The 12,241-nt window shown below is 50.0% G+C and overlaps 1 protein-coding gene across 1 annotated transcript in view; it reads right to left on the bottom strand.

The window, feature by feature from the left end:
• Positions 1–2,268, bottom strand: part of ODF1 (outer dense fiber of sperm tails 1) — a 5,250-nt gene extending 2,982 nt beyond the window's left edge. The window contains exons 1-2 of the mRNA XM_009638315.2: positions 2,192–2,268; positions 1,763–2,056 (exon numbers count right to left, since the gene is read on the bottom strand). Coding sequence (XP_009636610.2) covers positions 1,763–2,056; positions 2,192–2,268 — 371 coding nt within the window. The remainder of the gene's footprint in view (positions 1–1,762; positions 2,057–2,191) is intronic.
• Between the last annotated feature and the right edge of the window lie 9,973 nt (positions 2,269–12,241).

Raw genomic sequence — 12,241 nt, 5'->3', positions numbered from 1 at the left:
AAAAATGATCCAAGGGCTGGAGCACCTCTCCTGAGGACAGGCTGAGAGAGTTGGGGTTTTTCAGCCTGGAGAAGAGAAGGCTGAGGGGAGACAGGATTGTGGCCTTTCAGTACTTACAGAGGGTCTATAGGAAAGATGGGGAAAATCTTTTTAGTAGGGCCAGCTGTGACAGGACAAGGGGTAATGGTTTTAAACTAAAGGCGGGTAGGTTTAGACTGGATATAAGGAAGAAATTCTTGACAATGAGGGGGGTGAAACCCTGAAATGGGTTGCCCAGAGAGGTGGTGGAGGCCCCATCCCTGGAAACATCCAAGGCCAGGTTGGACGGGGCTCTGAGCAACTTGATCTAGTTAGCGGTGTCCCTGGCTCACTGCAGGGGGGTTGGGCTAGATGACCTCTAGGGGTCCCTTCCAACCCAAAGCATTCTATGATTCTATGAATTTCCCAGCCCAATGGGCTGAAATCCTGCTGTGGTGTGGTTTCAGATGCAGCTGTATGGACTTGTGTTAAAACCTGGGAGTTGTCCTGAACGTGGCAGGGCTGGGGGCCTAGCACTCAGGGAGAGCATGCCCTGGCATCCCAGAGCCTGTTCAAAGACCTCCCGGCTTTCATTCAGACTGAATTTCCATTCCTTCATTGGGATTTTGGTGTGCAATAGTTCTGCAAGTGGATGCTGTGCCTGCCTATCTCTGGTACCCAATGCACTGATGAAAATCTGGACATGGACAGCAGCCACCATAGCACCTGGGAGCCCAGATCCAAAATCTGCTGCTTGACAGCCCTGCATGAGCCACGGTCACTGGGTAAGCTTAACATAACCTCACAGCAACTTTCAGTTTTGCTGAAGTGTAAAATTAACCCAGCGGTCAGGCTTTTTCCTTTTTCCTCTAACTTGATTGCACCCACTAGGTAATGCATGTGGCAGACCGTGGGCTGATACTTGCTGCTCTAATGGTAGCGAAAATGTCACCTTTTTAATTGCCAAGATGAAGGTCTCATCATCTCCAGGCACAACATAAGAGAACTCAAACAGAAGTTTGCATTTGGGGAGAAAATACCAATGCCACAAATGCAGCAAGAGACTCTCACTGCTGCTGATGACCAAGGGGCTTCTTAGTTCTTCTGGTCTCTCAATGTTTGGTTGTGCCTTAACCCGAAGGGTATGGTTTTATCATTCCACAGCTCCCTTCCTGTAGGGCTACTTTTGGGTTTTATCTCTACTAGAGTCAATCTTGAACTCCATTAAAAAAATAAAATCATCACACAGTGGTCAAAATTGAGATGTAGAAACCCTGATGCTTATTTCTCTTATCGTACAAAGGGGGAAAATAGGGACACACATCCATGGTGCACCCGTGCTGCACCCCACTGCATCCAGGCACATTTTGGCTACTGATGAAGATAATTATGTGTTTAACAGACTTAAACTGAATTTACATTGAAGATGGACTTTGTTCCACAGCTGAACGGCTTTGGATCTAGTTGTGTACTTTAGACACAGTTTGTGAGATGATTCATGTCACAACACCATAGTCCAAAGCCTTTCTGGTGCAGGCGCTGCCTGCGTGGCTCCTCTCAGGCTGCCTGGCTGAACAAGCTGTGCCCTCCCATTCTCCTTTCAACTCATTTCTCCGAAAATGGTTATTTTTCTCCCATACTGCTTATCTGTTTCCACCTTTGCTCCCGATACCGATGCCAAACCTCCCTTCATCCTGCCTTAAAGGATGCAGACGCCCATAGAAAGCAGGCAAATATCTGTTACCTGCCCAGTTCTCGCTCCACATCCAGCCTTGCGGTGAGGGCCCTTCCCTCCCAGGGGCAGAGGCCGGGCTGGTGCAGGCAGCAGGGGTGCAAGGCCAGGCTGCGGGGGCAGGACGCAGGCAGCTCCTCGCAGAGCTGCCGCACGTGCAGGTCCAGCAGCCTCATCTGCCTCTGCATCTCTCTCTCCGCCTGCCTGAAATCCTGCCTGGCATCTTCCAAAAGGCGATCGTGCAACGACATCGTCACGCTGCGAAGTGCATGAGGGCAGGAGTGCAGCCGTGGCAGCCTGCACTCGCTGGGGGGGAAAAATTGCCTCAAGAGTTTCGTCTGGAGGTGAGCGCGTGAGCGGAGCCGCAGGTGCTCTTGCAGCCTTCCAGTGGGCACCTTATGACATCATGGGCCCGCTGACGTGTCACAACTCCACAGTCACCATGGGAAGCGCAGGCCGGGTCCATGCACAACTGCACCCCCTTTTGCAGCTCCCACCCGTGGACCAGGGGAACCCATGGCAGGGGGACATGCTGAGGGGCTTGGGGCCCCCCAAGAAATGATCATAGAATCATTTGGTTGGAAGAGACCTTTAAGATCATTGAGTCCAACTGTACCCGTCCACCACTAAACCATGTCCCTAAGCACCACGTCTACCTTTCTTTTGAATGCCTCCAGGGATGGGGACTCCACCACTTCCCTGGGCAGCCCGTTCCAATGCTTGACAACCCTTTCAGTGAAGAAATTTTTCCTGATGTCCAATCTAAACCTCCCCTGGTGCAACTTGAGGCTATTTCCTCTCATCTTATCTCTGTGGCAGGGGTATGTGTCCAATGGCTGGGCAGTGGAGCTGTGGGCCATCAGGAGCATGACTTGGGTGCAGTTTCATGCACAATCTTGCTTCAGCACGGCTGCCCACGCCATCCCCCTCTCTCCTGCCCGGGCACACCAGCACAGTGGGAACGCACGCCGTCCCTCTCCACTCCCAGACAGAAATCCCCATGGACAAAGCCCAGGTCTCTGCTCAAGCTTTTAAGCGTGGTCTCTTGGAACTCATGGGGATTCCCATTCCCAGGTCCTGACCACCACTGCCTTGGGAGAAGGGAAATGCTCACCCGGCAGCGGGCTGCTGCCAACCTGCTGCAAAACTGCAGCCCCCTGCAGCCTTCCCCTCCTTGCCGTTTTGCTGCTGTTTACCACAGCCTTAAAGAAAATGTGTAAATTAAGGAGAGCTGCAATTGCTCTTTATGTTTTTTCCTCCTTTTGCAAGTGCTTTGTACAAGGCGTTGGATGTGCGATGCCTACACACATTTTTTGCTGAAACCCAGCGTGGCGTTAGGCCAAGGCTGCCAGAAGCCTTGGCCTGAGTATGCGTCAGGCTGGTCTGCGGGCGCCAGCACCCTCGGAGCACCACCGTCCCCCAGTGAGTGCCAGGGAAAGGCAAGGTGCTCGCAGCAGCTCCCACACAGCTTCTCCCCGGCGGAGCACCCCACCTCCCCTCCCTGCCGGCTCCCTTCTCCTGGGGTTTTCTCCAGTGGCTACAAGTTTCAGATGCAACTGCAAACCTGCTGCTCCCATCAGGAACTTCTCCCTCTGCCTGTTAGCTCTCTGCTTTTTATTTTTAATAGGAAAGACATAGAAAATGGTTTAAAATGTGCAGAAATGGGAGGTTCTCTTTACACCCCTTACTGACAGCTGCAATTGAGGTACTTCTGGGAACACTTTGAGAACATGCACCTTCAAAAACATTTATGTTGTACTCTTGCACCATATTAAGCAAATAAAGCACTAAGAAAAGCAGCCCCAGGTATTTGCCTCCCCGCCTTACAGATGTTACCCTGCGGCTTTCACCTGCCCGTGTGTCAGAACAAGGCGCTGCCCTGGCAAGAGCGGGTGACATGAGGATTTCAGTCGATGGAAGACAGCTAAGAGGATGCCGCATCCCGCAATTATTTTACAGCGAAGGAGATAGGGCACACGCGCTGGACGTACTCCGGGCACTGCTGCAAGCACTTATCTGAGCTGACAGTTCTACCTTTGCAGATCTTGTGTGCCCGCGGTGTGCTTTAATCACAAGCAGCAGTGACACCAAAACTTCCTGGGTCTAATACTGCTATAAAAACTAAGAGAAGACCACAGGAGAGGGGAGTGCTTCATGTTTCAGGGAAATCTGGTCTTTAAGGGCTTGCAGTGGATCAAGCATCAGTAGGAATGCATAGCCCTTGTGTATTTAAGAGAGCAGGAGAAGACGCCTCAGGAACCTGGGAGCTGCTCTACTCTGCTGGTACCTTCCCACAGAGGAAGCACCTTCCACAATTATTAGCTGTGCCCAAAAGCTCAAGTAGCCCCAGACAAGAAAATATCTCCTGCAACCTCCAAAGGAGGCAAAGCTGAGGTGGTCCCGGGGCTGCTGCCACCATGGGGCTGCCTGCTGGCTGTGGGGAGGGAGCCGGACCTGCTGGTGGCCGAGTGGGGAGTGTGAAAGGGGGACCCCAAAAACCACAAAAGGGAGCAGGACACACCTCAGGTTGGACAAAACTACGTGAGGCTTCCTGTTGGACATTGCTGACATTCAAACATTGGTGTATCGTATGTAAGAATAAATTAAAACATTAAAATAGCTTTATAGACCTAATTACATTCACATACACCAGCAATGAAAAACCTTTGTTAAAAGCCAAATGCTTAATATGTACAGTGCAAAACTTCTTAACAACCCCCAGTTCCCAGCAATGATACTCACCATCGGCTTCGGTCCCATCATCTCTGGTCAGTGCTGTAGCCCAAGACATGAACCGTACTCCCTCAGACTGGGTGGTGACATGAAAGCTAATCCCAGCCTCAGCAGCACCAACACCCTCATCTCTCAGGAATCTGCAACCTGGTGAGCTGGATGATGTGCTATTTTCCCAAGGCGAAACAAGAGTTTGCCTTTTCAATAAATCAAAAGAGCCAGCTAATTTTATATTGAATAGCAGTTTCGTCCAGGAAAAAAAAAAAAAGCATTACACTTTATTACTCATAAACAGCTTCACTTTTTCAGTCTAAAGACAAATCTTTTATTTAAACGCGGAATTCAAAGGCTGCCAACACATGAAGGGTCCCTCCTGTATGAAGTCTGTATACCTTTCTGACGGCAGTATTTTGTCTTTAAAACTCCGACGCTCTCTAGTCTCTTTGGCTCCACATGAAAGAGTCTTTCAGGAGGCCTCTCTTGCATGGTGAGAGTCTGAATCCTTTATTTCACAGAGGAAGTTTTGTTTGCCGAGTCCCATCTGAAGAGACGAGATCTGGAGCAGACCACTCGAACCAGGCATCGAGATGAATCTTCCTGTCAGAGTCCTGGGGGTACGGACCGCAGGAGCCATTATGAAACAAATATGCCAAACACAAGGACGTGTGTCAAAACAAAATTTCTGCAGCAAAAGCAACAGCCTGAAAACAATTTGAAGTTAAACCTCCCTGGCGCATGAAATCAGGGGGTTTGAGGATTCACCACGTGCCCTGCAGGAGAGGGGGGAGGCTCTGCAGGCAGGGGTGCTCGTGGGGTGCTGCCTCCTTTGGGATGATTTTTATGCCAGGGATGTGAGCTTTCCCCCACAGGGATGCTCACCCAGGGAGTTCATTCCCACACCTGGAGAGCATCAGCATGGCCCGTGACCTTGAGCACTGAGCAGAGGGACCTGCACGCAAAATAAGCGCGGAGGGCATCACCACCCACCCTATGTAGGATAAGGAGGTGTCTCTGGACACAAATCAGCCAAGCAGAGATTTGCCGAGCTGCTGCTCTCCTCCTCTGCTCCCTTTCCCGTCCCACCATCACAAGCTGAAGCACAGCGTGCAGCACTGCTCCTGGCGTGCGGTGGCCCTGCTTCGGGAATAGTGCCTGCTTTTCCTTGCCTTACCATGTCCCGAAACCTCCCAGGGAATCCTGCAGCAGCATGAAACACCATGTCAGTGAGTGCCCTCTGTGGAATCAGTTAACCCAGGGGTAGCAGCGCTGGTGTACGAAGACTTCCCAAAACACCAGTGCACAGAGCTGCTCATCCCCGAGGGCACTGTCACACCAACTGCATATCTTCACTTATATTTTCAACCAGTCTTTAAAAATCATAAAAACTTATCTGCAGGCAGGATGAATTTTTAATGATCTGAAAACCAGGCTGTAGTTTTTAAACCAAAAGGAAATATACAGCTCTGAAAGTAATTTGTAGCCTTGTTTCCCTTCAGTGCAGCAGCTATGCAAGAATTGTGCGCTGGTGGCGTGCGGTTGTCATGCCTCTATTGCTGTTTTTAGTTAACCCCACACACTTCAAACTTTTGGTCTTCCCCATGCAAATCATTCACTTTGCACTTGTAAGAGATGGAAGGGTGGCTAGACTAGTCAACTTAATAGTAATTTTTTTATCTTATGTTTTATGATCTTTCTATGAAGACCTACGTGGCGATAATCCTTACTGTGACTTCCTAGGGGTCAAGCAGAAGCATGCACCTGCTTTGGCTGTGACAAGTGACTAGCTTGATCCTATGTACCTGAAGACAGTTTTGGAAGGTGGCTGTTGCCTCTTTCTAGCATTTAGCACTGTTTGCACATTGCAGCAGTTGAGTATTATAAACTTAGTTTCAGCATTCTCAGTCATACATGATCATTTCCAGTAGTGTCTCCATAGAGTTCACTGTTTGTGGGTGTCATTTCTAGGAAAGGGACCTCAAAAGCATTCAGAGGAGAAAGGCAGATCTGGCTCTCTTGGCAAACGATGGCAGTGGTATGTGCCTGGTATCCCTTTCCAGGCTTGCACTCCCTTTGGGTGCTGGCATTACAGAGAAACCCGTGATCTTAATGGTTCAAAGGAGTCAGATCCCACCTCAGCCTGGTGCATAAAACCCAGCAAAACTAATAAAAATCCCTGAATTACTGATGCCACCTGCTCCTAGTACAGTGAGAGAAGTAGGGGACAGGTTGGGAAGCGAGCAACCTGCCCAGGTGGGTAAACCATAAAGACGGAGCCAGACTCTTTGCAGTGGTGCCCAGCAACAGGACAAGGGGCAATGGGTACAAACTGAAGCATAAGAGGTTTCAGTTGAACCCAAGGGAGAACTTCTTTACTCTGAGGGTGACGGAGCACTGGAACAGGCTGCCCAGGGGGGTTGTGGAGTCTCCTTCTCTGGAGATACTCAAAGCCTGCCTGGATGAAGTCCTGTGTAACATGCTCTAGGAGAACCTGCTTTAGCAGGAGGGTTGGACTAGATGATCTCCCAAGGTCCCTTCCAACCCTTGCGATTCTGTGATTCTGTGATAAGGTTTGCCACCAACCACCCTTTTAGGGGGAAATGTGTGACTTAATATTGACACCACAACAGTGGCAGATTGGATGGAGCAAGTTTTTCCTTACAGATGCCAAGCCAGCGGTCTGGGATGCTGTGATGAATGGAGGTGCTGTGAGTCCTTCTGAGCCTGGGTCTGGCATAGCTCAGTAGGCTGGAGAGAGGTCTGTGATAAGGTTTGCCACCAACCACCCTTTTAGGGGGAAATGTGTGACTTAATATTGACACCACAACAGTGGCAGATTGGATGGAGCAAGTTTTTCCTTACAGATGCCAAGCCAGCGGTCTGGGATGCTGTGATGAATGGAGGTGCTGTGAGTCCTTCTGAGCCTGGGTCTGGCATAGATCAATAGGCTGGAGGGAGGTAAACAGATGACCTATAAACCAGCTTCAGTTTTTAGCTAAACACTCCAAACCATCCAGAATGTGGGTCTTGCCTCTCTCTACCTTCTCTCTGCCTTTCCTTCCAGCCTTCTCTCACAGTCTTGCTTCTCTCTGAAAAGACCACAGTGTGGTTGTCATCTTCTGCAACGTCATGGTGAGTAGGTGACTGGTGAGGCAGCTAAGGATATCTTAAACAACTCAGTTCTCAGTCAAACTCCCCCAGCCCTGAAAAGACTGCTGAGCCCATACACCGAGCTCATCACTCTGTGGGCATCAGCTCGCAAGGCCACGGGGACTTCCGTGAGCCCTGGGAGTGACAACGGGCTATGGGCGACTCTACATACTGTGGTGTTTGTCGTGCTAAACTACCCAAACAAAAAGAGCCCGTGCGGTGCCATGTGAGAGAGATGGTGGCCAGGGATTCCATCGGGGGTGGGGGGTGGGGGGTGAGGCGTGGTTCACCTCTTCCCACAGATTAGGGCTAGAGGCAGGTGAAGGATGAAGGTCCCACTCCCCAGCTTCTTCTAGCCTACCCATGGGCTGGGGTGAGGGCAGCCCCTCAGCTGTGTGCTACCACCACATATCACCGGACAAGGACAACATGTAAGCTCACTCTCTGCCACTGGTGTGAGGTTGACACCCTGAAGGCAGGTACTGTGTCTTCAGGCATCACCATAAACAGGTAAAGAGCATTTCTGAGGCTGCTGGGTCTCCACCAGAGATCTGCATCTGCTCCTGCAGAGCAACGAGGGAGACTCAAGACATCTCCAGGTTAAGAGAATGAAGAGTATTGCAGGCGGAGCTGCTAAGAAGGCGTCTCTCCAGCAAAGCTGGCATGAGAGATCACCAGCCTTTGCCTTTCACTCCCTTACAGGGGGAGGATTGGGGGGGAGGGCACCTATTCCGGGTGGCCATCACACTGGGCCACCTCCAGCTGCTCCATGCATGGAGCTGGTGAGCTGTGGAGGTGGCAGAGGAACAAGTCAAGTAAATGGGAAGTGGGGCCACACCAGTGTGAAACAGCTTCTCCAAAATGCCTGCTATTTTTCAGCAATTTTTGAAAATACACAATAATAGAGGGTTGGGCTCTTGACTCATGAGGAGCCGTTTAATTCACAGAAGCAGCCCACTCCTGAGGCAAGCTAATCTGCCATGTGTTAAACAAGCATTTCTTGATGGGCTGCTTCCCACAGCCAGAGCCACGTCCACTCCTCTGCTCCCTGCCCAACTCCTCAGCATCGATGTGCTGTCCTGGGCTTGACCAGCCCCAGATGGGAGCAGGCTGGATGGCTGAGCCAGGTCGTGAGAATCACGCTGGGAAACGTCACCCCCCATGAGTAATGGTGCCGGTGCCTCTGGGACGTATCAGGAAGAGCTTCGTGCTGCAGGAAGGTGAGCTGCTCTGTAATTATTTCCTGTGAGTTGCGGGAGAGCTTGCCTGCTCTTTCGGGCAGGGATGGGTAATTACAGGCAGACACCAGAGGAGTAACCAACCACGTGCAGGTGACTTGGCCAACGTCACCACTGCAGAGCTAGTGACTTCTCAGGCATGGGGAAGTGGCACCTACGTTTGTGTGGGTCTGCCTAGTTGGCCCTGCTTGAAAGGGGCACCAAACACAGCTGAGAAGGTATGTGGATGGATGGGAATTGCTTTGAGCATAGGTCAACCCCACCTTGAAGGTATGCCGTCTGTCATTTCAAGAACCAGCTCAGCTCTGTTTCCCTAGAGGAAGGAGGGACTTCTGCCACATGGTGTGTTACTCCAGCTGCTGGTGGGGTAGTCGCTGTACTCCCTCTAGCAAAGAGGGTCTTTTGGTGATTCTCCTTCACTGCAAATCACCCGCTGCTGTAAATGCAATGTGCGAGTTGCTAGCAACATGCTGATATGTGGATGCTGCGTGTAACTGGGACATGAAGAATTACCAGGGTAAAACCGCTGTGGTATGATGCAGGCTTCAGCTTAACCAGGTCCCTGCCCAGGGATGTCAAAGTGAATTTTGACTTCTGCTAAGATCAGGCAATGAAACATATTTGTGGCTGTCAAGGAAATGAGTCCACTATCAGCCAAACTTGCAAATGCTGTTTTGAAATTGTCTTTGCTTATCAGTGGAGTAGGACATCCTCCTGCTTCAAGTCTGCTGCGCTCTTAGGGAGGCTGCACAGTCAGGTCTAACCCAGCGTGAGGAGGATGAGGAGGATGAAGGAGTGCACATACTGCAGCATCCATCTCTGATCTGGCCTTTGTCAGTCTTACAGATTGTCCTGAACTCACCCCACAGTGACCTTAAAGGCAACAACATCCCAACACAGTGAAGTTAAACGCAGTGCAGGTTCTTTGGCTCTTTGTTTCTTTAGTGTCCCTGGCTGTCAAGATCATCCTGACACCCAAAAAGCTGAGAACCTTTCTCTTAAAATGTAAAAGCAGAGTGGAAAGACAGAAACTGGAGGATGTCCTTCAGACCACTCCTCACTGCCAGGTGTGACTGCCTCTCCCTGCCCTCAGCAGGAGGACTTCCCCCTCAGAGTCCACCTTGTCAGGGGAGTCCATGGAGATGGACTTTAAAATACTCCAAATGTCATGAAACTTGCAGGAAAAAAAAAAACCAAACAGCCCTCAAAAACTCCAGCCCCCAAACCCCAAGTTCTAACCCTAAGGGCTGGGGCACTTCATTGCCCTTCCAAATATAATGCCAATGGCATCCTGGGGCACATTAAGAGGAGTGCGGCCAGCAGGTCGAAGAAGGTTATCCTCCCCCTCTACTCTGCCCTGGGGAGACCCCACCTGAAGTACTGTGTCCAGTTCTGGGCTCCCCAGTTCAAGAAGGATGAGGAACTCCTAGAGAGAGTCCAGAGGAGGGATGCAAAGATGATGAGGGGACTGGAGCATCTCTCCTACGAAGAAAGGCTGAGGGAGCTGGGCTTGTTTAGCCTGAAGAAGAGAAGACTGAGGGGGGACCTCATAAATACTTACGAATATCTTAAGGGCGGATGTCACAAGGACAGAGCCAGGCTCTTCTCAGTGGTGCCCAGCAACAGGACAAGGGGCAATGGGCACAAACTGAAGCATAAGAGGTTTCAGTTGAACCTGAGGAAGAACTTCGCTACTTTGAGGGTGACAGAGCCCTGGAACAGGCTGCCCAGGGGGTTGTGGAGTCTCCTTCTCTGGAGATATTCAAAACCCATCTGGACAAAGTCCTGTGTAACATGCTCTAGGTGAACCTGCTTTAGCAGGGGGTTGGACTAGATGATCTCTCAAGGTCCCTTCCAACCCTTGCCATTCTGGGATTCTGTGATTCTGTGATAATGCCTGAACTAGCCCGTTCTTTCAAAGCCTCTCTCTTTTGAGCAAAAACAGATCAAGTACAGCAAGTACCGATCAATTCAAACAGAGCTTGGTCAATACATTTTCAGACCTAGCAGGTTTTGACAGTGTCTGACATACTGATTTACACATATCATCCAGAATCTCTTAACACCCCAATCATGTTATTAAGTGTGATGTGAGGATATCGCTTCAAGCTCAGTCTGGACTAACCCTCGTACAGAAAGCCAGACGTTGTTTAACTGAGAGTGCAATTGCATACAGAGCACTGCAGGCACACACTGAAATCAGGTAACCATGTGCTCAAATGGATAATAATGATCATTTTCCCCTCTCCTAATTTCCATATGGAACGGAAGTAATTAGCCATGTAACTGTGCACCTATGTGTCCAGCCAAGAATTGCTGAACGGCTTGGAGCAGACCCAGGGCATCAGGTTCCAACTCAGCCTCCTGCTCTTTGGAGTGGCATTGACTTCCCATATAAACCTGTAGAATTAACTCCTGGGGGTGGTATTTCTGGATTCCAAACACACTGTTTATGTAAATGAGACAATCCTTTGATATCCTCTTGTTTTTTCTGACATATATAGCACTTTTTAGCCTTCATGGGAAAAGATATTCATGTTATATCAATAACTGCTTTTTACGTCTTTCCTCAAGGAATTCTTTCTCCACTTGAAAGTCATAATGGAGCCATTGAGTTCCTTCAATTCAAATTTAAATGATTCGTTGAATATTTTACACTGACTCACTTCTCACTCTGCTGCTCAGACACACTGACGATTAGTCAACTTCAAAGGGGTTTTCTTTTCCTTGTTTTCCTAGTGCTGTCCTAAGGTATCTTTCTTTCAAATAACACTTCCTGTGTCATCCTGGGCTCTCTTCCACCTCTGCTTTCCCACTGGCACACAGCGGCGAGGACCTGCAGGCCTGCCCACACTTTCTTACTTGTTCTTCTTCCTAACAAGGTCTCATCTAGACAGGCCAGGTGGAAGAAAATAAGCATTACCCTCCCCTTTTATAGCAAACCAGTTAATTAGTTGCTGGCCTGCTCATGGCATTATTCACTCTAGCTCTGCATGATGGAATACAATTAAAGCAGTGATGGGTCTTTCCCCAGCACAATTCAGGGCACCATGGTATCCAGCATCATTGCTAAAGATGCTTTATCCCATGTATACACAGGATCTTGACTGAAACACCCTGCAGCACTATGCCTCGGAGAGCAAAAGCCCGTGGCGTGCCTGTCATGGCATGTCAGTTGTGCTCATTCACTAAGCTTGCCCCTTCTAGAGCCTCTTCTAACCCCCAAATGTCCCAACATCTCCCCACTAGCTCTGCCTTTCTGCTGTTCACTGCTCCTCTGCAATAGCCTGGCTGTGCCGCCCCTGCCGTGGCTCCTGTGCCAAGGGGGAGTGCAGACCGCTTGGAAGATGCGCTCGCAGCAGCTTGCCATCAT

Source organism: Egretta garzetta, unplaced genomic scaffold, assembly GCF_000687185.1.
Source record: "Egretta garzetta isolate BGI_Z169 unplaced genomic scaffold, ASM68718v1 scaffold154, whole genome shotgun sequence".
NCBI lineage: Eukaryota > Metazoa > Chordata > Aves > Pelecaniformes > Ardeidae > Egretta > Egretta garzetta.
This window is presented reverse-complemented; position numbering and strand designations above follow the sequence as displayed.